General features: G+C 42.0%; 1 protein-coding gene across 3 annotated transcripts in view; it reads right to left on the bottom strand.

Moving 5' to 3' along the window:
• Nucleotides 1–22894, bottom strand: part of LOC102933139 (antigen WC1.1) — a 64098-nt gene extending 41204 nt beyond the window's left edge. For 2 of the 3 annotated variants that reach the window (XM_043544357.1, XM_043544412.1), the window contains exon 1: nt 22768–22884. In XM_043544357.1, coding sequence (XP_043400292.1) covers nt 22768–22837 — 70 coding nt within the window. In that variant the 5' untranslated portion in view covers nt 22838–22884. Of the gene's footprint in view, nt 1–22767 lie in introns of all 3 variants that reach the window. The other variant, XM_037911434.2, reaches the window with a different exon arrangement.
• Between the last annotated feature and the right edge of the window lie 2207 nt (nt 22895–25101).

The following is a 25101-nucleotide window of genomic DNA, read 5'->3' as shown; positions in this document are numbered from 1 at the left end:
CTCTAAAACCTATCAGAATTAGTTTAATATGTTATAGGCCAAGGTCCAACATCAGGGTGATCCAAGACTGGAGACCTCAGTCTTGTGACTCAAACTTCCCCTGAAGAAGCTTAAAGAGATCTGAGATAACAGTATCAGGGCCCTGGAGTTCTTTTTATAGTTCTCTGGCAGCCTCTTGACAGCAGTGCAGTCCTCCGGTGAACAACAGGCGATCATCGTGGCTTTGAAGTAAGACCTTCTATTTCCTAAGCACCACCAGTAATTAGCTGCATGGATTAGAATAAGGCAACTGCCCATCTCCCCCCAGTTACAGGTAGCTTACTACAAACTTCAAAGAGAAATATAGACAATGATATTGTTACATTCACGGTTCATCTAAATGTTAACATTTCCTTTTGATCCCTGAATTAACAGAATATAGTGACAGACAGGAACCATTTGGTTACATTGTTAACCTCTAACAAGATACAGGTAAACATTTTCTAATTCTCTATCAGTACAAGTCTACATTTCAAAGCTCAAGTTTATCTAATATGGAATGGCCCTAATTACCATTTACATACTTTTTATTATGTCTCTAAAGGTTGAATTTGGGTTATGTAGCCTGCTTTTGGACTCAGTGTCACAGGTTGATACAAGTAACTGTAAATGTAAGATACTTAGACTTTTGTAAGGTGTTTGATTTAGTACTATACATCATTCTGATTAAAAATAAGCACTATACAATACAGTAACTCCTCACTTAACGTTGTAGTTATGTTCCTGAAAAATGCTACTTTAAGCGAAACGATGTTAAGCAAATCCAATTTCCCCATAAGAATTCATGTAAATGGGGGGGTTAGGTTCCAGGGAAATTTTTTTTGCCAGACAAAAGACATTATATACATATACAGTATAAGTTTTAAATAATTTTAAACAAACTATTTAATATTGTACTCACCAATGATGATTGTGAAGCTTGGTTGAGGCGGGGCGTAGTGGGGTCGGGGCGCGAGGGCTTGGTGTGGGGTCTGACACTTCTGCCAGAGAGTGGGGTCAGGGGCTTGCCCACTCCCCAGCTGGAATGCCAGGTGGGCGGAGTGGAATAAGCCCCCACGCCCCGACCCTGCTCCCCAGCTGGAACGCCAGGTGGGCGGAAAGGGGCAAGCCCCCACACCCCAACCCTGCTCCCAGCAGGAGGGCTGGGTGGGCGGGTGGAGTGGGGTGAGCCAAACAACCTTAGAACAGAATGTTGTGTGACTTTAAACGAGTATGTTCTCTAATAGATCAGCAACCTAATAACGAAACAATGTTAACAAGGACGACTTTAAGTGAGGAGTTACTGTAATAATAAAGCACATTAAATGGATTATGATCTCCAAAAGTGGCTGTTAATGAGGAATCATGATTGAATGGTGTGTTTGTAGTGGGCTTCTGCACTCATACTGTGCTGATCAGCAATGATCTGGAAGTAGTTATATAAGTCACTGCTGATAATATTTGGAGATGACACAATGATTGGCAGAGTGGTAAATAATGGGTAGTAAGTAGGAGTAGGGAGTTGATTTTACCTTTGTATATGGCAGTTCTGGTGTTCACATATTTTAAAGGATGTTGAAAAACTGGAGAGTGTACAGAGAAGAGCCACTATAATGATTCGGGGGCTGGAGAAAATGCCTTATAATGAGACACTTAAAGAGATCCATCTGGTTTAGCTTGTCAGAAAGAAGTTTGAGAGGTGACTTGATTAGTCTTGTCACAGGGATGCCTCTATACTGGGCTGCAATACTTTGGTCTCATTTTGGTTGTTGGGTTTAGTGTGTGGGTGCTGGCAGCCTCTGATATACAGGAGGTCAGACTAGATCAGGGGTTCCCAAACTTGGTTCGTGGCTTGTTCAGGCTAAGCCCCTGGCGGGCCGTGAGACCCTTTGTTTACCTGAGTGTCTACAGGTACAACCATTCGCATCTGCCAGTGGCCGCAGTTCGCCATTCCCGGCCAAGGGGAGCTGCGGGCCACCGCTTCACGCAGCTCCCATTGACTGGGAATGGTGAACCACGGCCACTGGGAGCTGCGAGCAGCCGTACCTGTGGACGCTCAGCTAAACAAAGCGTCTTACGGCCCACCAGGGGCTTACTTGGAACAAGCCGCAAACTAAGTTTGGGAACCCCTGGACTAGATGACCAGGTGGTTCCTTCTGGTTCTAAACTCTATAACTCAGATGATGGGTTTGGCTTTCATACGACAAAAGTCACAGGTGCTTTCTCCGAGGGAAAATTTGTTATCTCTTATTTGCCCTACCCTGGGCTAGGAAAGAATATGCAGAAAAATATTTCAAACACAAAACCCGAAGTCAAAATTCAGGTTTCCCAAGACCACATGTTTCAGCCTGCAGTCCTCTGAGATGTAGCCCCTGAATCTGAAGCTTAACTGATCCAGCATTCAGATTCTGGAGGCCAACAACTTCCAGCATTTGAATTGCCCCCATGCAGACTCAGGAGAGCTGTTTTTGTCTGGCCCTTCTCTTATCCTGATAGGCCTCAGACTCTGCTTTCCTCAACAAGCCCCACCTAATCATTCAGGATTAAACCAGTGTAATTAGCCCCTGTCTTTTCTAGCCAATTGTTAAGGCAACCCAACTGATTCCCACATGTCATCACTCCCTAGTGCTCATTTGATTTCCAAAAGAAAGTGAGAAAGGAATTTGAACAGAAAAATGTTGCAGTCGAGCAAAGGGAAGAAAGAAAAAACAAACAACGTGATCTTTCTTACTCTATTTGTATCACATTCACTAATTTAACCATCCTACACGCAATATGAGTTTTATAGACTAATGAAACCTCCCCTAATAATGCTAAAGCACCAGACCACTTTGTCACATACCCCTCCCTTCCTAGGGGGAATTACTGTTTCTATTTGCATCTCTCCATAGACTTTATGTTTTATCTCAAACTGATATAATTGTAGGGCTAAATACCATCTAGTAATGCACGTTCTTATCCCTCATTGTGTTTAACTAGGTTAGTGGAAGGTGGTTAGTTAATGATGTACTGGTAGATCCAAATGAATAGTATTTTAGCATTTACATGCCAGAACTTATTGATATGGCTCAAATCCACATGTTGTTCAGCTGTTACTCTTCTGCCCCTTTGGATAATCTTCTGCATTCATATACCTTTCTTTCATAGAATCATAGAATATCAGGGTTGGAAGGGACCTCAGGAGGTCATCTAGTCCAACCCCCTGCTCAAAGCAGGACCAATCCCCAACTAAATCATCCCAGCCAGGGCTTTGTCAAGCTCTGACCTTAAAAACCTCTAAGGGTGGAGATTCTACCACCTTCTATTCCAGTGCTTCAGCACCCTCCTAGTGAAATAGTGTTTCCTAATATCCAACCTAGACCTCCCCCACTGCAACTTGAGACCAATGCTTCTTGTTCTGCCACCACTGAGAACAGCCTAGCTCCATCCTCTTTGGAATCCTGTCACGTTATTGACTTGAACTGGAACCATATACAACATGGTTGCAACCAAGGTCCTGTAGTGGCACCAAATCTTGTATAAAGGGGGTCAAATAAGGTGTCTAAGATGAGATTATGGTTTGCTGGTTATGATTATGCTATCTGTTTGCATGTATCATTTTTGTATTTAAAGATATAAATATTGGCTATATACTGTCTGTATTTCAAACTTATGCTATGCTTCTGGGTGACACCCCAGACAAGTTGGTGTCAGTTCTGCCTAGCCTGCTTGATGGCCCATTAAGGACCATCAGCTATACAATTGACCCACTGAGAGAAGGCAGACATGCCTTGCGACTCAGCAAGGTATGAAGGGACCTGCCTATGGAGAGAACTCTGAGGTTTTTCCATGCCATGTGATGGACAGCTTGTCTCTGGAACAAAGAAAGAAAGATCACATGGCAAGAAAATATAAAACGCTGCTGCAGCTCTTCCATCTTGTCTTCAATCCTGCTTCATACCTCTGGAGGAACTTTGCTACACTGAAGCATTGAACAAAGGACTGAATGACCCGTCCCAGCTGTGGATGTTCTCCAGAGACTTGATTTGAACCTGCAGTTTATTCCATCACTGCTGCAAGCCTGAGCCAAGAACTTTGCCATTACTGTATGTAATTGATTCCATTTAACCAATTCTAGCTCTCATCTATATCTTTTTCCTTTTATGAATAAACTTTTAGATTCTAAAGGATTGGCGACAGCGTGATTTGCGGGTAAGATCGGATTTGTATATTGACCTGGGTCTGGGGCTTGGTCCTTTGGGATTGAGACACCTTTTCTTTTACTGGGGTACTGGTTATCATAACCATTTGTCCCCATAACGAGTGGCACTGGTGATGATACTGGGAAACTGGAGTGTCTAAGGGAATTGCTTGTGTGACTTGTGGTTAGCCAGTGGGGTAAAACCAAAGTCCTCTCTGTCTGGCTGGTTTGGTTTGCCTTGGTGTGCATAGAAACCCCAGCCTTGGGCTATAACTGCCCTGCTTTAAGCAATTTATCCTGAATTTATCCCGCCAATTTATCCCGCCAGAACCAGCATCATTACAAACCCCTCTTCAGGTAGTTGAAGGCTGCTATCAAATCCCCCCCGCACGCTTCTCTTCTGCAGACTAAATAAGCCCAGTTTCCTCAGCCTCTCCCAGTAAGTCATGTGCCCCAGCTCCCTAATCATTTTCATTGCCCTCCGCTGGATTCTCTCCAATTTGTCCACATCCCTTCTGTAGTGGGATGTGGACAAATTGGAGAGACTCCAGTGGAGGGCAACGAAAATGACTTTCTGGCATATGCCTCCTCTGATACATTATTACCTAATTCTGGGGGCATGGTCAATGCTAAATTCCTTGTTTTCCTTTCAATCCAGGGTCTTAGTATATTTATATGAAAGTTTTTTCTCTTTTCATCAGATAATTTGATTTCACAATATGTCACCCCTACCTACCTTGATACTACAAACAGAACGTGCCATTTAGCTAGCAGCTTATCTTTCGTAGTGGTGGGTAACAATAACAGAACTTTACTTCCCACCCTAAGCTGCCATTCCTGAACTAGTTTATTATATCATCTTGTTTGTGCCTGCTCTTTTAGATTTTCTTCAGCTATGTGGGAGACCTCTGCAAGTTGTCCTTCAGATTTATAATGTAATCAATAATATTGGAAAAGTCAGTGGTTCATCCCTGCAAACTTTCTTTGATCATGTCTATGGATCACTAGGCTGTCAGTCATACAACTTGAATGGAGAGAATTACATTGAAGCCTGTGTGGCTTTTTAATAAGCAAATGAAAGATAAAGTCCCACTGTCTGGGTACGGACTGTGCATAGATTTTTAATGTTCATTTCAGGGATTGATTCATCCTTTCCACTAGCCCATCCACCAGTGGATTAGGGATCATTTGGATAAGGGCTAGTTCAGATGGCTTTAATGCCTAAGAGATGGTAAAAGGGATGCTTGGAAATTAGTTCCCTAATCCGTCAGGAACATTCTATGGATGTCCACCTTACTAAAGAGTATCATCACTTCCTCTGCAATTCTCATGGCAGTAGCACTGTAAAGGGACTGCCTCTGGATATTGAGTCATACAGTCACAAATAATTAAAATGTATTGATTCATTTGCAAAAAGAAAAGGAGTACTTGTGGCACCTTAGAGACTAACCAATTTATTTGAGCATAAGCTTTCATGAGCTACAGCTCACTTCATTGGATGCAAACCTGATTCATTTGGTAACTCTGTTCTAATGGAGTCATTGCAATCCTTTCAAATTGTGTACCTACAATAAGAATTGAAATCAGCTGTCTCTTTTTTATTGTTTCTGGTCCACTATCTGACATTCTGGGCAGGATTAACACCATTCAGCTCCTTCTTAATAAATATTCAGCCAGAAAAATCTTTGCAGAATTTTGGCCAATATCTTGTCCCTCCCTGTAAGGCCTGCTAAAGGAACTTGATGAGCTACCTTTGACTGCCAGCCAAAAATGTTGGGGATTACCAGCTATTTCACCCATTTTCTGGTCTTAGGATCTCACATATCCTATATAAAATACTATTCAGTACAGCAGAGGACCTTAGTTTGACCAAGATCCTCCTCACACAGCCTTTTATAGAAAGTCTGATGATACTGTCTTCTTTTTATATTTAGCAATATCCATAGTTTCTTTCACATTGCTGTATGGATGCCAGTGGCCCTTAGCCACTTAACATGTGTACACTGTAATGTAAGCCCAGGGTTAGCGGAATTGGAGTCAGCAAACCTTGGGTATGAGAACCCACGTCTTGAGCATCTACATTGATTACTGACCCCTGGCTGAGAATATTTAAACCTGGGGCCCAACCTGGGGCTCCAGCATCTGTATTGCAGCACACAGTCCTGAATCAAACTAACAATATCCCAGATTTCCTAGCGCCCTTCTGAAATGTGGCCATTCTAGCCCTTTATGTGTGATGCATGTGACATTCTGCACCCCAAAGCCCCATATATTTGCCATGGCGATGTAATTACGATGCGTTTTGTACAAAGTATGCTTTGTGAGGTATCATTCTAGAAGTCTTGATCTGCTAAACATTAATATCTCAGTGGATTGTATGTGCTATCATCATATGTGAAGTTATGAAATCTTGCTATGTGTGAATTACTAAAGTGTGATGTGTGACTGGAAACACCCAAAACCAGCCTTTCAGGTACAACAATAGAGTAGCCAGACAGTGTTAATTGCTGTCATCAACACCCATCCAGGGAAGAATCCACTAGTTCAGGAACTCTGTATAAGGAAGCCTCCTCGGAAGGAGCACAGAGACCAAGGAGAATGTTTGGCCAATGGGGGTGGACCCCCACATCACATACACAGACTTTCCAGCAATCTGGAAGAAACTATAAAAGATGGATAGTGACATCATCACTTGTCTTCATTTCTCCACAACTCAACACCTGGAAGAACCTCTGGAAGAAAAAGGACTTTGAATAGGGGAAGAGAACCCAGACTGCAAAGCAGATGCAGCCTGTGCCTCAAGAATCTGTAATCCTGCTGATTCAAATCCTATCTAATTTGTATAAATCTTATATTGGATTTTGTTTGATTTTCTAGATAACTTGCCTTGATCTGTTTGTTATCACTTATAATCACTTAAAATTTATCTTTCTGTAGTTAATAAACCTGTTTTATGTTTTATCTTAACCAGTGTGTTTTTGAGGGAAGTGTTAGGGAATCTTAGCTCTGTTAACAAAGGCTTGTGCATATCTTCCCCACATTGAGGGGGGGAGCAGACCAATTAATGAGCTTGCACCATACAGATCCCTGTGCAGTGCAAGACAGTATAATTCTGGATTTATACTCCAGTTGGGGTGCAAAGCTGGGGGGCTGTGAAATTGGCTAGTGCCTCCATTGTTAGTCATGAGTGGCTTAAGTAAAGCACTCAGGTGACTCAGTTGGGTGTGTGGTGCCACCTGCTGTCATGTTGGGTGATAACAGGGCCTGGAGGGGCTGGCTGTGGGTCACCAGCAGAGCAATGTGGGAGGCCAATCCAGCTGAATGATTTGGGGGCACAGTGGTTCCAACAGCTTCCAGGCTTCACTCCGGGTGTACACCCCGTCACAATGCACTGTGAGATAACTTGATTGTCCATTTCTGTGCATCACAGGTAGTTTGAGCAGCCCACCAACACATCCTGCTGAGCCAGTACTCCCAGCCAGGAAGTGCAGCTACTGCAGCTGGAGCTGGATGCACCCAGGCAACAGAAATTAGGGATGCCCTGTGCTCTCATACCATGGATTTGCAAGGGCCAGTGGAAGAGGGAGAACAGTAGCTTTATGAATGTGCTTGTGCAATGCTTCCTGTACATTAGGTAAGGGGGAGGAGGATTGATTCCCATGAATTGTGCCTTATGAATGAGATGACCACTTAGGAAACTGGAATTGTGGGTGGGGGGAGGTGAACTGTGAATGTAGATGTCTGTACTGAGAAATAAATAGTGTTTCTATGCAACTTCACAGTTGTCCCTTATGTGTTTATTTTTATTATTTGAAATACACATTATATGATGTGATGCAGTCTGGTAGTATGATTTCTTTATAAAATAAAAATCTTTGGTTTTGAACATTTATTAGAAAAGCACAGTATTAAACTATTGCCGGGCGGGCCAGCTGCCATTAGCACACCAAACCAGAAACAGCAAAACCAAACCAGGGACAAGGTGCATGAACAAGGGCAAAAAGTGAAACAATTTCCAAGACAGAAAGCTCCTTACTGTGGCAAGTCCCCTGGTCCCTGTTTTGTTCTCCGTTCCTTACATGTTTCCTGCACACTGGGTGCTTGGGCAGTGGGGAGAAGGCATCCACAGGGAGGGGTTCAGTTTGGGGGACTGCATGGGGAACATTTGGCCTGTACATCTATTGTTAGGGCCCGATTGCATGGCCCACCCAGACATGGAATTGTCCAAACTGTTCCTGATCTGCAGCACATTGTACTGAGCAGGGGACTCACACTGTGGGGTGGACTCATCAGGAGCCTGCAGGCTGGCAGCCATTAGCAAAAACAGTCACTCAAAGAGTACTGTCCGCTATCTTCCTCCCTCAGATGCCATTCCTCTTCCAGGAACTGCAAAGCTAGTGTCTGCTCCCACACTGAAATCTTGTCCTCAAGCTGTGCAGCCAGCCTGAGCCTTTCCACTTGCCTCTCATCTTGCCTTTGCAATTGCTGCAAGTCCCTTTCTCTTTGGTACTGGACCTGCTTGTTGGCCCTGTCCAGAACGTCAACCATAAGTTCATCATGGACACACTTCCTCTTGGACCGGTCTGCAGCACTATGGTGACCCAGGCTTCTATTGGAGTGTGGATGAGCTGTCGAGGCAGATGGGCATGGAAGTAGAGAAGGCACAGGTGTTCATTGCTGAAATGTCTCAGCACATGAGCAGAGAAAAATTCCTTTTGGAATTTCAAGGACATAAAATGTTACTTTATAGCACTGTACTTCAGTATATTGTTAGAGAGACACTTCAGACCAAAGAAGCTCCTTGGACCTGTGATTGAACAGGTTAATTACATGCACAGAATATGGCAAGTGAAAAATCACAACCACTTTTTTCAAAAAATTGAAGACCAGTTTGGGCTTTGGGGGAAGGTGGTTGCTGTGGCTTTCTACATAAGACTCTGTCATTTCAGGCATTCCACATTTTGGAGGGCATGACATTTCTTGTGTTTCCAGAGTGGAAAAAAGAGATTTATTCCAAGCTGCTGGTGGGAAGACAGCAGTGTGTGACACTGAAGTAATCAAATGTATGGTGAGTGAACAGTACATCTAGGAGAGGTGTTGGCAGGTCAGCTACCCCTGTGGCCTGAAAAATATGTCCTTTCCCAAACTGTGACTTACCTATCTGAAGTTCCTGTTATGGAAAAAGTTTGTAACTATCAGCACCTGGGATTGGGTCAACATTCATTAGGGAATCAACAGGATCTGCATTGGCATCCACACGGTTGGTGTCACCCCATGGCTTTCGATACAACCTCTTATGACTACATGCAAACACACAGAACCCCACCAGCATCCCCATTCATCCCCGTGCCTCCTCTGGCACAATTCTGGACTGCATTCAAACCCCCAGATGTACTTCAGACAAATGGATCACACAGACTACGCTTAACTGAAATGGACTACTGTTGTAAATGGACTACATTTCAACGCCTCCCACAGTTCACTCTTTGCAGATGGCTCATTACAATGTTGGGTTGGTACAAAGCGGGAACACAAAATAAGGATCTTATTTTTAACAGGCTGGCACGTCTTAGCAAATATGTATGCTTTTCCAGTAAAACTTCACTTTAGGAGGCTTGTTTCACTGTTTGCACATCCCAGTCTCCATTTTGAATTCCACATAGTAGGAGGGATGGGGGGATACTGATGGATTGCTGAGTATTTGCATGCAGTCATAACAAGTTGCATTGGAAGCTGTGGGAAGGCACCAACAATGTTGATGCTAACGCAACATCCTGTTGACTTGTAATAACTTTTGCATTAGTTCATTAATCAGAAATCCCTCTCATAGCTATATTAATAAACACAAAAATGGAACCAGAAACTTATCCTGCTCTGGGGCGACTTCTGCCTCTTTAGTTTCTTCTGCTGGTTCTATGGTGGACCAGTCCTCCAGGAGGCATAGAAAAAGCTCCAGAAAGTATAGCCCCAGGTTATGCAGCAGCTGCTCCTGCAGCAAAAGCCACCTTGGGGACCTGTTTCACCACCAGAGTCAATTTGGTGGCTTCATCCAGCACCAGCTGCTGGCTCTGGTGCTGTGGGGCCAGCAGTTCTCCATCCCAGATATCCAGGTCATTGTGCACAGCTGTTGGCTCTGAACTAGGCACAGTGCCCAGCACCTGGTCAAAGTCATCCTAAAACGGGCATGATGGGCAAGTTCCCAGAGGTGTGGTTCTGATCCCTGGCTTTGCAGTAGTCAGTCCTGAGCTACTTTAATATGCTCCCTGCACTAGTCACCGGTCAGTAAATTTCCAATGCCATCAACTTCTTTGCTATTTGCTGGTAGGCCTAGTCATTCCTCGTACTCTTACTAAAATCAAATGCTTTGCTCACCTCACACCAGAGATTCACCAGAATTAGGCTGTGCTCCTGAAACCATGAAGTAGCATGCTTGGCAAAGGATTTCTTCTGGTTGGTGGCTGTTGCAAATGCAGGAGAAGGTTTATCGTGTTTCCAGCTCAGTGGTCAGAATAAAATGGAAGGGTTAAAAGCCAAGTTGTACTTGAACAAGGAGGGTTACTTTCATTTCCTGGGAGTTGACTGGCATCTCGTGGGACAGAGAGGACAAAGGACAACGGCACATGAGATTGTGAAAGAGCATTGGTGGATCTGGCATGGGTGTGTCCACACGACAAAATGATAAGGCTTGAATTCTGGGTCCTGGCTGGACTTGGGCTTGGACTCTCCACCTGTGTGGGGTCCTAGGATCCTGGGTCTGAGACTGAGTCCAAAACATTTGTGTGTAGACAGACGGGGGTTTGGGCTTGAGCCTGGGCTGAAGCACGGGCTTAAACTGCAGTGCAGACATACCCATAGTGCTCTTCCTCTTTCCCCTGGCAAAGTGGATCTTCCTCCCTTCCCCCAGCAAAAATATCTGAGGAAAATGGAAACAGATCCTATGAGAAAGCTTTTCCCAATCATGCCTGACTTCAAGTGGTAAAAGTCATAATACTGGGCTCTTTTAATGAAGTTACCAAGACGTTAACAAAATTAGGAATATTTTTCCAGGGGCTCCATTTGGATCAGGGGCCAGTTCCCCCTCTCCCCCATATGCTTCATACCAACTCAAGCTAGGGTGCTCTCCTTGTCCGTGGGGAGGCTGTTCATGGTCTAGTCTGGGACAGGGAGGTGGGGAGCAGAGGCGCATTGAGAAGGTTACAGAAGGCTGGTCCCTACCACTGGCAGCAACACTGAAATGAGAACCCAGCACACCAGCTGGCAGGGAGATGTGGTGCAGGGGAAGGGAGAGTGGGAGGAGGAGAATGAGCTGCCACTGCCACTGGTTGCCCAAGCCAGGCTGAAATGGCAACACCCTCCCTACAAACCTGGGGGTGGGGAACGCAGGGTTGGATGACAGATAAAGAAACGGTGTAGCAGGACTGGATGGGGGACAGAGAGGGAGAGGAGCAGGGCTGGATGGGGGACAGAGAGGGAGAGGAGCAGGGCTGGATGGGGGGCAGAGAGGGAGAAGAGCTGGGCTGAGTGGGGGACAGAGAGGGAAAACCCTAAAATCCCTTCCCCAAACACATGGTCTCAACTGCAGGACTTGGTCTCAGCACAGCGTGCCTACACTGGTGGACTATGAATACCCTTTGATGTGTAGGAGATAACAGGGATAAGCACCCAGCCCTAGCTGTAAGTTCATTCTTTCCAGGCCAGAAACTTGGCTTTTAACATAAATGCGGATATTACCTTTTTCATTTCTGGGTTATCTCAAGTTAGGCGGGGTGGGTTTGGCGGGTCCCCATAGCCGGGGGCTTCACAAGAGTCAAAGGCCAGCCCTGCTAGCCAGACAGTGTTTACTTGAGTTCATGGGAGTTAGGTGCCTATTATGAAACCCACGCTGCATGCATTCTTTCTCTAAGTGCCTGCTTCTCCCACTCCCCCTCGTGTGGGACTCAGGCCACTGCACTGGGCACGGGTGTTAGAAGATCTGCTTTTGCCAGTAATTCAAACCCTACTTCTGCTCCCTTTAGCATCAACACCCTGTTATGCTTATAAGAAGCACATGGGATTTTTTTTAGGGGAAAAGGCAATAAGCTGCATTTATTGAAGATATAACAATTATGTATGTTATATGTATTTAATTATACTATATACATACATACATTGTTTCGCTAGTTGATAATATAGTTATTAGTTTAGAGTTTGGATTAATTTAGTGGCTAGCTAGGTTGATTACGGGTAGGGAGGAGCTGGGTTTTGTTGTTTGTGATATGATGCTTTGGGGAAGTTTTGGTAGGACGAACCCAAAGTTTTATGGCAAGGTATTTTGTTTATATAGTGATTTTTTTATTGGGATTAATGAGTTTTGCATTGTTATGTTGTAATTAATTAATGTTTGATGAGTGTTTGCTTTTTTACGTTTTTTTTATTTTTTATTTTTTTATTAAGTTTTTTAGGGAGTTATTTTATGCTGGTTTTGATTATAGCTATTTTGTTTTTATTGATAGGTGTTTGATTTATTTTTAGAGTTGTTATTTTGCTTTTTTATATATATTTTAATAGAGGTGTGATGTAGCTTTTTGGTGCTTTTGTGTTTGTTTTTTTAGCATATTTGGTTTAGCAATGGCTTTTATATTTATATTTTAATATATATATTTTTATTTATACATAAAATAGAATTAATTTATGTAGAACATTTTGAACAGGAACATTAAGTTGCAATGCAAAAGAAAACAATTATGGCATTTTTTTTACTTATTTTAAAATGTTAAATCTACAACAAAGTACTGACCTTAAAGGTCTGTGACTGCCTTGAAATTAGTTTAGACACAAAGAAATTCTGGCTGATGTATATCTACCAATGACTGTTAGGCCATTCCTTTCTGCTATTCAAAAAGGGTGGCTGGCAGGATATGGTCAAATCATACTTCAATACATTTAATACATGCTACATTATTATCTTATTATTCTTTATTTTTTATTTTAAATTATACAAAATACAAACAATAAATTCTACTACTACATATCCCCTTTTGACCCCTCAAGAACAATTCTTGAGTGGGTCATATTTTATACAATTGTTTTATATACTGTTTTATATATATATGTACTGAGAGACAATTTGGGCTTGTGGGTTGTAATTTAATAAACTTTTTTTTTTATTTAACAGCATATATAACACATTTTTAGCAAGCAAACACAGGACAATATTAATACAAATAGTAATGGGTGAAACATAATAGACAATATGCTTTTAGAGGTTGTGGACCACCTTGTAAAAACGAAGGGTTTTTTTTAGATTTAGCAATTTTTAGCATGTTTGTATTTGCATGTAATATATGAATGACACTCTTCGTTATATTTTTTTGTGTTTGTTGTAAAAACTGAGTCACCTTTGTTTTTGACAACAAGTGATTAGTTAGATTGTGCCAATTTAGGCCAAGGGTAACAGAGAAATTAACCGGGGTGGTGGTTATAGTGCTTTGTGCTTTTTTCTTTTTGGTAAATAGTACATGTGATTGCTAGTATATAATACACGGGCACTATATTTACATTTATTTACTGGGGGTTGGCTAGTATTTGCATTTCTTTTAAATATTGTTTTTTATGATGTAACATACACATTGTTTGTTGTACAAAACACGTGTTACATTTTTTAGTTTGTTTTATACACGTTTTAAATTATGTGTTTTTGCTGCATGGTTTTGTGGTGATAGGAAGGGATAAGCACATTCATTTCTGAGGGCTTCATTTTGTATACCCTAGGGTGTTTAATAATGTATTTATTTTTTAGCTTATTGACCCATAACCCGGGGTAGCTAAAAGGATTTTATGGTCAATTTTGGGAGCGGGCTTATTTTTTATATTTTTGTTTTTATAGATTGTTGGTGAGCAATTTTAATAATAATTTTATTTTATAACAAATTAGGCTTAACTGTGCTGGAAACATATTGCATGTATTTATATTTGTAGGTGTTAAATAAGGAAATCTTCCGTTGTTTTAAAAGATGCGTTAATACCCGAACATTTTTAGATAGTATTTAAAACATTTTATGTTTTAGTGATGCTAAATTCAGAATTTGCATTTTGGTACATTTTATGGCTAAGGCAGTTTTATTTTTTTATTTTATTTGTTGTTTATATAGCAGCTAGGAGGTGGTGTTTAGCCACTGCCACATATTTTATGTTATTTTAGGGTTTTTCAATGTATTTGTACTAAATTGACAGTATTATTTGCTTGCTAGTGAATGAGACTATTTTGAGGTTGTGACAAGAAGCTTAATTTATTTTTAATTACTTTTAGGTTTATAGTATTTATAATTTTTTATTTAAATGTAACTTTTTAAAATATGGTGTTTATTACATTTTGTTTTGTTTGGCTATTGGAGTGTTGATGTGTTTTTATTTAGACTGTTATAATAGGAAGGGAGTAGGGGGAACATTTGGGTTTTAATTTATACACGTTGAACTGAGTTTAATTTATACCAATTTTTATTTTTACTAATAGTAGATTTAACAAGACTTTTACTGGATTACTTTGAGTTACAAACAATTTTTTTTTATTTTAATTGGGGTACTTTTTTGAATGCATAGCTTTTGGTTTAGGTTTTGGTGCATGTGTTTGGGGACCATAGTTTTAATTTATTACGGGGTATTGGACCGTATCCCAAAATAGCTGTTAGTATTGTTTTTGTTTTAACAGGCTTATTTTATTGGTATGATAATTGTGGGTAACTGGAACTTTAGGTGATATTTTTATAGGGACCCTTTATTTTAACCCCTATTTTTCAGTGGTTTGGTATGTTTGTGGTGTTTATAAGGTGAACCTTAAGTTTTACTCTTTTTTTTAGGCATACATTTTGGTATTTTTTAAAGGATTTTAAGAGTTGGCTAGTATTTTTATTATAACATTTTTTTGAGGATTACTGGATTACGGGTAGGAATTTATGATTGGTTGGTGGGGAGTGAATTATTTTTTAAATATTGGCTTATAAAGAGGGCTGCATTTTTTTTATGATTGCTTTAAATTAATTGAGCACTAAAAGTTTTTAGAAGCAGGTAAAGCCACACCTTACACTGGAGTTTTATTTTTCGTGGATTAAAATTGTGCAGCTTTGTGCTTAGGTTTTGGGAAAAATTTTTTCAAAGAATTTAAACATTATTATTTATGTAAACAATTTAATTTGTGAAACATGTACCCATTTCAGTTTTTTATTTTTTTTAATGCGGTATACCAATGGGCTAAGGCAGTTTACTATGGAGTAAGGGCCTATTTATTTTTATTTTAGTGAGTGACCCCTTTTTTTTATTTTAAGGTACATGACCTGCTTTCTTTGTTTTTTATAAGGCTGCCTTTGTGGGCCTTTGCTTTTGAATTTTGTTGTTTATGTGTTTGATGGCTTGATTAACACTATATTGGAGAGTGGTTTTATTTTTTTGTAGCTGTTTGAGCTATTGAAAATAATTACGTTATAGGTTATATTAGAGCTTTTTTAAAAAATTTTGTACCAGGTAACTCGGATTAATTATTAGGCATATTGGATGTCCAAACAGAATTTGGAAGCGTTGAATATTTGTTTTTAGTTTATTACTGCTGCAGATGGCAGCCAAAATGAGAGGCAGTTTATTTGACCAGTCTTTTTGTGTGTCATTTACTATTTTTTGGAGCGCTTTATTAATAGTGTGGTTCATGCTCTTTACTTGGCCTGAGGACTGAGGCCAGTATGGAGCTTTTGTTTAATTCCCAAGGCTTGTATTATTGTTGTAAAGATTTTTTTTTACAAAGGCTCCCCCATTGTTAGAATCTATTATTTTGGGGGTGCTATATTTATATGCTACTTTATTAAAAAACTTTTTGGCCATTACCCTGGTATTATTATTTTTAGTAGGAAATGCTTTTACCCATCCTGCAAAGGAATTAATTATTACCAATAAATACTGGAATTTTTTTTTACTTTTTGGCAATTTATTAATAAAATTAATTTGAACCCTGTGCTACGGCCCAAGCCTTTGATGGTGCATTATGGGTTGCTAGTGCTGAGGACGAGCATTGTCCTAAGCGCACCGCACACAATTTCACACCGACGTTTTGACTTTTTTTTTATACACTTTCATTTTGCTATTTGCTCAAGCCTTTTAAAAGTTTTTTTTTTTTTTACTTTTTTATGCATAAACTGATGGGCTACATTAAGTAACTTATGTTTTTTTATTTTTTTTGGAACTTGGATAGGGCTGTCTGTAGTGCTATTTGTTGGCTTTGATGTGTTAGCACAGACTTTTTTTGGTTACAGCTGCTATGTTATGCTGTTGGGCTATTGTATATACTCGATTCTATATATATACTTCGAGCAGGGGGTTGGACTAGATGACCTTCTGGGGTCCCTTCCAACCCTGATATTCTATGATTCTATGATTATTCCAGGTGGCTTTTATACCCATTTTTTTACTGTATGCCTTTACACGTTGCACCATTAACTCTTTAAGGGGTTTTGTTACCCCCGGTAAATGTTTTGGGGTTTTTTTGTATATGCAGCTTTTTTTATTTGCTGCTTTTTACCTGTTTTTATACCAATCATGTATTTAAAACTGTATTTCCTTCACACAAAAATTACTGTTAGCATAAATATAAACGGGCTGTGGGGAATTTTTATATTGCTTTAAAACCTGATAAATTGCCTGGAGCTTGGCATGCTGAGCCGATTCATGGTCTAAATGTTTTTGAATGACTTTTTTTTTTAAGTTAATGGCAGCGTATTTTACACACTTTTTTTTTACTACCATTGCACTTTTATTAGTAAACCAAATGTGCTTTTTTTGGCCCACAGTATTTCATTCTTTTAGTGGGGGTGCCTTTACTAAGGCAATTTTTTGCTCCAGAGTGACCTCTGGACATTGAGCCATTTGGGTGTTTGAGACTTTACCTCCTATTAATTTCCCTGATAAAATGTACTTGAGAGGAGTGTGGGTGCTTTGGATAGTAATAGGGACTGTTCCTGTAAGAGGCTTAAAAGATTGTACTGCCCAGATGGCTGCTAGACACTTACGTTCACAGGGATTAAAATTTATTTTTGCTTTTTGTAATTTTTTGGATTTATATGCTATTGGCCCTAGCTTTTTTTTTCTTATTATTATTTTGCAATAGTATGGCAGCCAAGGCCATGTTATTAGCCACCAAATGAATAAAAAAAGGCTGTGATTCATTAGGGAAACACAGGGCTGGAGCTCCGAGAGCCCTTTGTTTTAGCAGGGTTAAAGCGGAGTTTTGCTTTATTTAATTTTTATTTTGTTTTGTTTTTTAGCAGTTTTTATAATGGATGAGTTATTTTAGCATATTTTTAAATGTGTGGTTTAAGAAAATTGAATTCTTTTAGTAGTACTTTTAAAGAGTGGGCGCTGGTAGAGGCCAGAATTTTTACCAGTGCCCTTACCTTCCTTTGATTTTTGAAAATTAGTGCCAAAACTTTTTCCGTTAGTGTTTGAGTTTGTGCTTTAGTTTCCCTAAATATTAAAATGTCATTTACATATGAAAACACAAAAGGCCTTTCTTGTGGACTCAACTGGTCTAGCATATTCACAACATGCCGATGGGCAATAGCCAGGCTGTTGTGATATTCCTGGGGTAAGTGACAAAAGGTCCATTGCTGCCTTTTTATTGTAAAGGCAAACCGATCTTGTGAGTCCGGATGTAGGGGTATGACAAAGAAACAGTTGGCCAAATTAATAACTGAGAAATATTTAGATGTGGCTTTCACTTTTTGTATTATCTGTGTTATATTAGCCACAATAGGAGCCATAGGGATGGTGCCCTTATTGATTCTTTTATAATTAATTGTTAAATGCCAGGATTGGCCGTTTGCTTTTAGCACTGGCCACACAGGGGAGTTAAAGGGTGAATTCGTTTTTCGAATGACCCCCCATTGTTTAAATTTTTGGATGGTTTGCACCAATTGGGCCTTTGCCTCTCTCGGGTAGGAGTATTGTTTTTTAGGGAGGCACAAATTCCCCAACAATTTTACAGAAGCATTAATTTTACCACACTCTGTTTTTTGGGGTTTTTTTTTTTTAGTTTATACTGAGTGGAATTTCAAGCACCACTTTTCAGCTTGTTGAGTGAAGTGCAGCTACTGGTCTTTCCCTCCCCTTTTGTTAATATGATATTTTGCCCGATTTTTTTTTAATGGGGAGGGGGAACTTCTAACTTTTAAAGAGTACCTTTAGGCATATTGATTACCACATTGGTTTTGAACAACCAGTCGGATCCCAGAATAATTTCATTAACAATATCGGGAGTTTGGATCAAATCCCCTCAAGTCTCAAACCCTTGCACCGAAAAGGAGACTTGGGTCCATTCCCACCCGAGACTAGGTTTTCTTTGAAAGGATTTTAAAGCTACCTGTTTTAAATTTTTTTTTTTTTTTGCTTTTTGGGTTGTTTTGATTAAGGATACAGTGGCTTCTATATCTATTAAAGCTAGTGTAGGGGTATATTTACGCTGCTGAACATACACACATGGTCGTCCCCTGGGATCCCAGGAGACCTTGTCTATGACCTCTACCTTTGTGCCCCTATTGGTGGTGGGGATTCCCCGTTCAGCGGGCCCCTCTATTCTTGCTCCAAAAAAGGGAATGGGTCTGGGAAGCATTGCACTGAGGAAGAAGAGGGTGGTCCACTAGGAGTTAGGCTAGCCACTTCTTTTGGTGGGGTTTGCAACCTCATGGTTTCCCTGACTAGTTCTAATATAGGGGCTCCGTTCCACTGTTCTTGGTTTGCCCCATGCTCCATCAGTGTTCGCCAGGCTATCTGGCGAACTTTATTTTCCGTGTGCCCACCTCCCTCCTTTGATTGCTGGGAGGAGGTTGTCTCATATTGCTGGAGGTCTGGGTATAACCGATCTCCTTGTCACCCCTGGTTTCCCCATCCACGGGAACGGCCTCTAGTATATGAAGTTGCAATGCAAAAGAAAACAATCATGGTATTCTTTTACTTATTTTAAAATGTAAAACCTACAACAAAGTGGTGACCTCAAAGGTCTGTTACTGCCTTGAAATCAGTCCAGACACAAAGAAATTCTGGCTGATGCATCTCTACCAATGGCTGTTAGGCCATTCCTTTCTGTGATTCAAAAAAAATACCTAACAAAATATAATCAAATCATACTACAATACATTTAATACATGCTACATTGTTATCTTTTTTATCATATTCTTTATTTTTTATTTTAAATTATACAAAATACAAACAATAAATTCTACTACTACACCTGAACTGGCATCATCCTCCATGGGTTATTGGCAGTGCAAGCTCCTGGGGCTGGGACCATCCATTTACTTCTCTAAGACACTGTTCACCAATACTTTGTGCTGTGCTGGTAATTTTGTTGTAGTGAAACTATATTAATTGTTATTAAAATATAGAAAATATATAAAATAATCACAACAAATGTTTATGATATGGACTGAGTTTTACATTTTGTACTTCAAAAAAAATCCAAGAGCTTCCAGGGGCCTGTGACCCTGGCCCTACCTGCTGAAAGCTCCTCCTCCTCCCCCCAAAAAATCTGTGGTACCAATTTTTTCCTAATACTAATGAGGAGTTGTTTCCATCATACCCCCATCATAAGAATCTCTTGTCCATTTGGATCTTAACTTCCACCACATGACATATCTTGGTGTCTCCATGGACACACATAATGGATGTTGAACTTATGGGTTGTTATGTTTCAACGAATGTCCTTGAAACAGAGTTTGGTAACTTCCCTGAATCCACCAAGGTCTTTACCACCTTCCCCTCCTGTGCTACTAGTTTATAAGTGAAGATCCCCACACTTGACAAGGAAAAGTTGCCAGCTTTCCCCCCCCCGTGCATCTCTACAATGGGAAACAATGGTTGCAAACAACATTGGTGATCCAAGAGATTAGGGTTAACCAGATAGCAAGTGTGAAAAATCTGGATGGGGTGGGGGGTAATAGGTGCCTATGTAAGACGAAGCCCTGAATACTGGGACTGTCCCTATAAAATCGGGGCATCTTTTCACCCTACAAGAGATAGCCCCATGGTCATATGAGGTTGTCTCCCCAGAGAGACACAAATTGAAAAGGAATAGGCAACACCTTCTCGAAATCCCAGAAGGGAGGGAGATAAGTGGCACTGTGTCTGCCATTTTGCCCAAGAGGGACCCAGACAGGCAACAACCGCAGCCCTTAGACATGGCACAACCACAACTAATAGACTTACCATAGCCTGGCAACAGTGGCACTGCTGATATATCAGGGGAGACCCGCAGGTGGAAGCGACAGATCTGGGCAACTCCGAGATTAATTGAACACTGATAGTTTTATGCAGTGCTGATCTGTTAGAGTTCAGACAGTGGCTCGGAGTTATCACTGGATACCACACTGTGCTCTTTATATGCACAGCACTTAATCACAGTGGACAACCTGATGTGCTTAAAGTTACATCTGTGTTAAAGAGCTTTGTTGGAAGGGAGTTTACATTAATTCCCATAGTCTGATGGGTTGATTTTTAAGCTATCCGTGTTGTGTTTATATCCCTTCATGCATAGGCCCGGGTGCATTCATAGGCGCTGACGATGCTCCAGTGCTGGAGCACCCACAGGGAAAAATTAGTGGGTGCTCCACACCCACTGGCAGCCAAGCTCCCCCCTCCTCACCTCCTTCTTCCCCCGCCCACCTTGAGCGCACCGTATCCCCGCTCCTTCCCCTCCCCGCCAGCGCTTCCCGCCCCTTGCCGCCTAACAACTGTTTGGCGGCGCTTAGGACTTTTGAGTGGGGGAGGGAACGGGGATGTGGCATGGTCAGGGGAGGAGGCAGAGAAGAGGCAGGGCAGTGGGAAAGGGGTGGAATGGGGTGAGAAGGGGGCAGGGCTGGGGTTGGAAAAGGCGGGGTGGGGCGGGGACTTTGGGGAAGGAGTGGAATGGGGGTGGGGAGAGGGTGGTGCAGGGGCAGGAAGAGGTGGGGTAGGGGCCGGGGGGGGGGAAGGTCAAGCACCCACCAGGCAGAGGGGAAGTTGGCGCCTATGGGCGCATTTGTGTCCTCTCCCCCCTTGAATCCCATATTTATTTAAGGCCAGACTGTGCAACACTGATGAGCTCTTGCTCACAGGAGTCATCCCACTGACTACACAGCCCCACTGGGACTGCTCCAGTCACAATGGGCTCAGTAGTGTCAGGAAGAGACATGAGCAACAATTTTCAAAAAAGAATTTTTTTGTCCTAATGAAAATGGCCATGAAATTATTTTAGGTTTGTTGAAGTTTTTTATTTTTGTAAATTTTCTGAAGGTTTTGTGGATGGAAATTTAGGTCTATTGCTTGAGGTCCAGCAAGTAATCACTTTCCGTTTTTCTGTTTCCTTAGCTGTCCTCAGCTACTATTTTATTCAAACTCATACACACGCTCATGGTTTGTTGGATTATGAACTTTTAACTAGATACACATGTGATGACAATATTCCTGTTCCACAGAGACAAATTAAAGCCAAGAAAAGCAGAATTATGACCAGACTCGATTAATGCTCTGACCATGTATTAATACATAGTTCATGAATGGAATCCATGGCCACCTTCTCGTTCTGTAGGGTACGAGTTATGCCCATTGAAGCTACTGGGAGTCATTCCACTCTGCAGGGAGAATAGGGATCCATGGTTGCACATGAAGCATCACCCATAGCATGTCAGTCTGGTTACCCAGGAATCCCAGTGGAATTCTTTGCTGTTTCTCTTTTGTAAAATTTCACTTTTATCATGAGATCAAACTCCAGCTAATTCTGTTTAATTTCTTGGGAAGTTCACATACAAAACCCACATTAGCTGCTCCAGAAAATTCCTTGCTCTAGAATTCCCAGCTCCTACCCTCCCAGGCACAGAGACGTTGCAGAGTTATCTGTGATCTGTACATACCAGGTGTGATACCACGGTTTGTCTCTAGCAATGCATTTGAGGTTTCTAAAATCTGATTCTCATCTTCAACTTCACTGGTTTATACTTCAGCTCCAGAATAGCAGTGTATCACACTGCGGGAACTCACAGACATATGCTGCTACTGGACAGTTCAATGGCCCAACACATGGATCATGCAAACCCTACTGAAATTGGCCCAACACATTTAACACACACAGCACAGTAGCACTATTTTAAATTGTATGGACTGTACACATGGAATTATTCACATGTTCCATGCAGAGGCACAGAGCTTGACCAGGGGCATAAGGCTAGAGTTCACAATACAGAGACCCTCCCCCCTCTTTTTTTTTCTTCCTTCGGCTTGTTTGTTTATCAGGAATTTTTAAGCATTGAAGCCATTAGTGTCACTAAAACGAACTTTGGGCTCACAGTGCTACAAGAATGGGATAATTTATAAAGTACTCACAATCAAATAATCTTTGATTATTGCACATGTATAACCTCTCTCTCTAAGAATCATGCATGGAGATAATTGGAGACACAAATTTACTTTAATTCTTGCCTTGTTTCATTGACTTCTGGAATAAAACCCTGTTTCTAGTGGAACTGAAACTAACTTCCTAGTTCAGTCTGCCCAACTCAGTAAGTGAAATAGCAGGCACTTACCCATGGTGACCTGAAGAGACAGGAGAAGCACACAAAGCAGCTGAGTACTGAGATGTCCCTTCATTGCCATCCTCCTGACAGTGCCCTGGCTGCACCTACACACCCTGCCAGGGCTCCTCTGTGTCTGACAAGTGACAACAAAGCAGTTGCAGGGAAATATATAGATTCAGACACTAGCATCAGCTGCCAGAAGGAACCAATAGAAACAACATTCACCTTTTTAGCCATTATCAGAGGGTTTATCTAAAACTTTATGTACCCAAAACATCCAATACAATTGTAAAACTCCAGCTGTGACCATATATGAGTGACGAGTCCGCTTCTGATGTCATGTTCGCTTCAGTCTCGGATCATCATGTAACCACCCTCCTTAGCACAGAGCAGATCAGCGTGAAAAATGATTCTGCCTTATTAGGCAAATAAATGGAGAGACTCAAATGCTGCTCATTGTATAAACCTATTAGAAAATTTGAAAGGAAAAACACCTTTAAAATTCAACCCCACAGAGCTGTGCGGGTCCAATTGCAGCCATGCCACTAGAGCTGGAATGTTACCATTGGGATCAGCAGTATCAGAAACGCAGAGAACAAGCCCTGCTCCTCTTGTGGAACCCAGACTGGTCAGGGCTTCCTGAGTGGAGCAGGACCACAGATCCATTGGTAGTAGGAGTGTGTCATGGAGCTTCCTTCTTCAGATGTGACCATCAGTGGCTGCAGTCTTGCAGGCTTGTGCTGAGTGCACACTGATTGGGTTAAGAATAAAGCTGGTCTGGGATTTCCCAGTGAAGCAGGGGGCTTTTTGGTCAGAAAATGCTGATTCGTCAGCAACAAAGTGTTTTACGGAAACGTATCTGTTTTGATAAATTTCTGACCAAACACAAGCAGTTTCCAATGGAACACTGTCTGGTTTGCTACCAGCTTGTCAGACAGGCTACTTCCAGAGTCTGTGGATCCAGGGCAGCCCCACCATGAGGAAGTCAGGAACCCCAGGATCCAAGGCTCAAGGGGACCCTGTCATGCAGACTGCCCTGGGGCCAGAGACCCCAGGCCTTCCAGGTTCCCCTTAGCCCCAGCTAAACTGGGAGTCTGGGAGCTTTGGCTCAAGCCAGGGCTTTCGGGTCTTCCAGACTGCTACGGGGGGTCCAGGCATCTAGAAGGCCTAGAAACCATGGATGAGCCAGAAGCCTCAGACCCTGGGCTTCCAGGCTCAACTTCCATTAGACATTTTCAAATCAGCTTCTTTTTTCAGATTTTTCCTTTCATGGGAAATTTCAACTTTTTGTTCAGAAACAGAACGATTTTTTTTCAGAATGGAAATTCTGACTTTTGACCATGTTGGTTATTAGTGATCACCCCTGGTGTTGTAGTGTAGTTTGCAACACTCTCCAGGACTCTCAGTGAAGGCCAGTATTTAGGGCTCCCCTGTGTGGTAACTATAGGCAGCACAAGCTGCATTCGTCCGTCTAGCAGCTAAAGACAATGCTAGGGTCCTGTCTGATTGCATCATTCTTGAATAGAGCTTCTGTTGTGTAGTCAGTGTGCTGAATCCCACCTCTCCTGTACCGTGAAGAGCTCTACACTGGCTATAAGGACACAAGGCCCCCAGGTGGAGACATCAGTAAATTAACCAAGAAAACAACTGCCTCCATCCCATGGAAAAGTGGCTGGGGGAAGGTCCATTCACATGTAAAATTCAACCTGAAGAAGCTGTGCGTAGATGTCCACATGTGACTCACTGGCTGGCACGCCCCCTTGTGGCTGGGCATGGCATAGCAGGCACTCTACGTCTGGTGCACACCACTGCAGCTGAAGCCCTGCCATGATCTGCTCAGCCCTCCAGCCCCATCAATGAGGAAGCCCTCAGAGCTCCTCTAGTGATGGAGTGCTTGTTCACAAATCCTGGTTTCCCATCTAGATCAGCACTCCCTCCCACCCGGGGTGCAGCGCAATGGGGGCCTGGCATGATCCCTGTATGGGGCCCCCAGACCACAGCGAGGACCCTCAGGGTCTGTCACCTCTTCTCCCAGCCCCACCCATCTGGTGAAGCTCCTTCAGTCCCTTTACCCCCACACCAAGGCCTGATGGAAAGGGCTGCTGGGCCCTTTCCCCTCTGGGACACATTGGAGGCTCTGTGCTCCTTGTTTTAGGCCTGTCCTGAGCTGAGCTAAGGGGCCCATGGTCCTGCTTGGAGGGAGCAAAGCTGGGAAGGGCAGGCAATGAAAATAGTCTCTAGGGTTGAGCAGAACCGGGGACACTATCCTCCCCTCAGAGAGGCTGGGGCCTCCTGCAGGAAATGCTCTCAGGGATGCAAGGCACCTTGGAGTAGTCTGTTCCT

This window comes from Chelonia mydas, chromosome 1 (assembly GCF_015237465.2).
Source record: "Chelonia mydas isolate rCheMyd1 chromosome 1, rCheMyd1.pri.v2, whole genome shotgun sequence".
Classification (NCBI taxonomy): domain Eukaryota; kingdom Metazoa; phylum Chordata; order Testudines; family Cheloniidae; genus Chelonia; species Chelonia mydas.
This window is presented reverse-complemented; position numbering and strand designations above follow the sequence as displayed.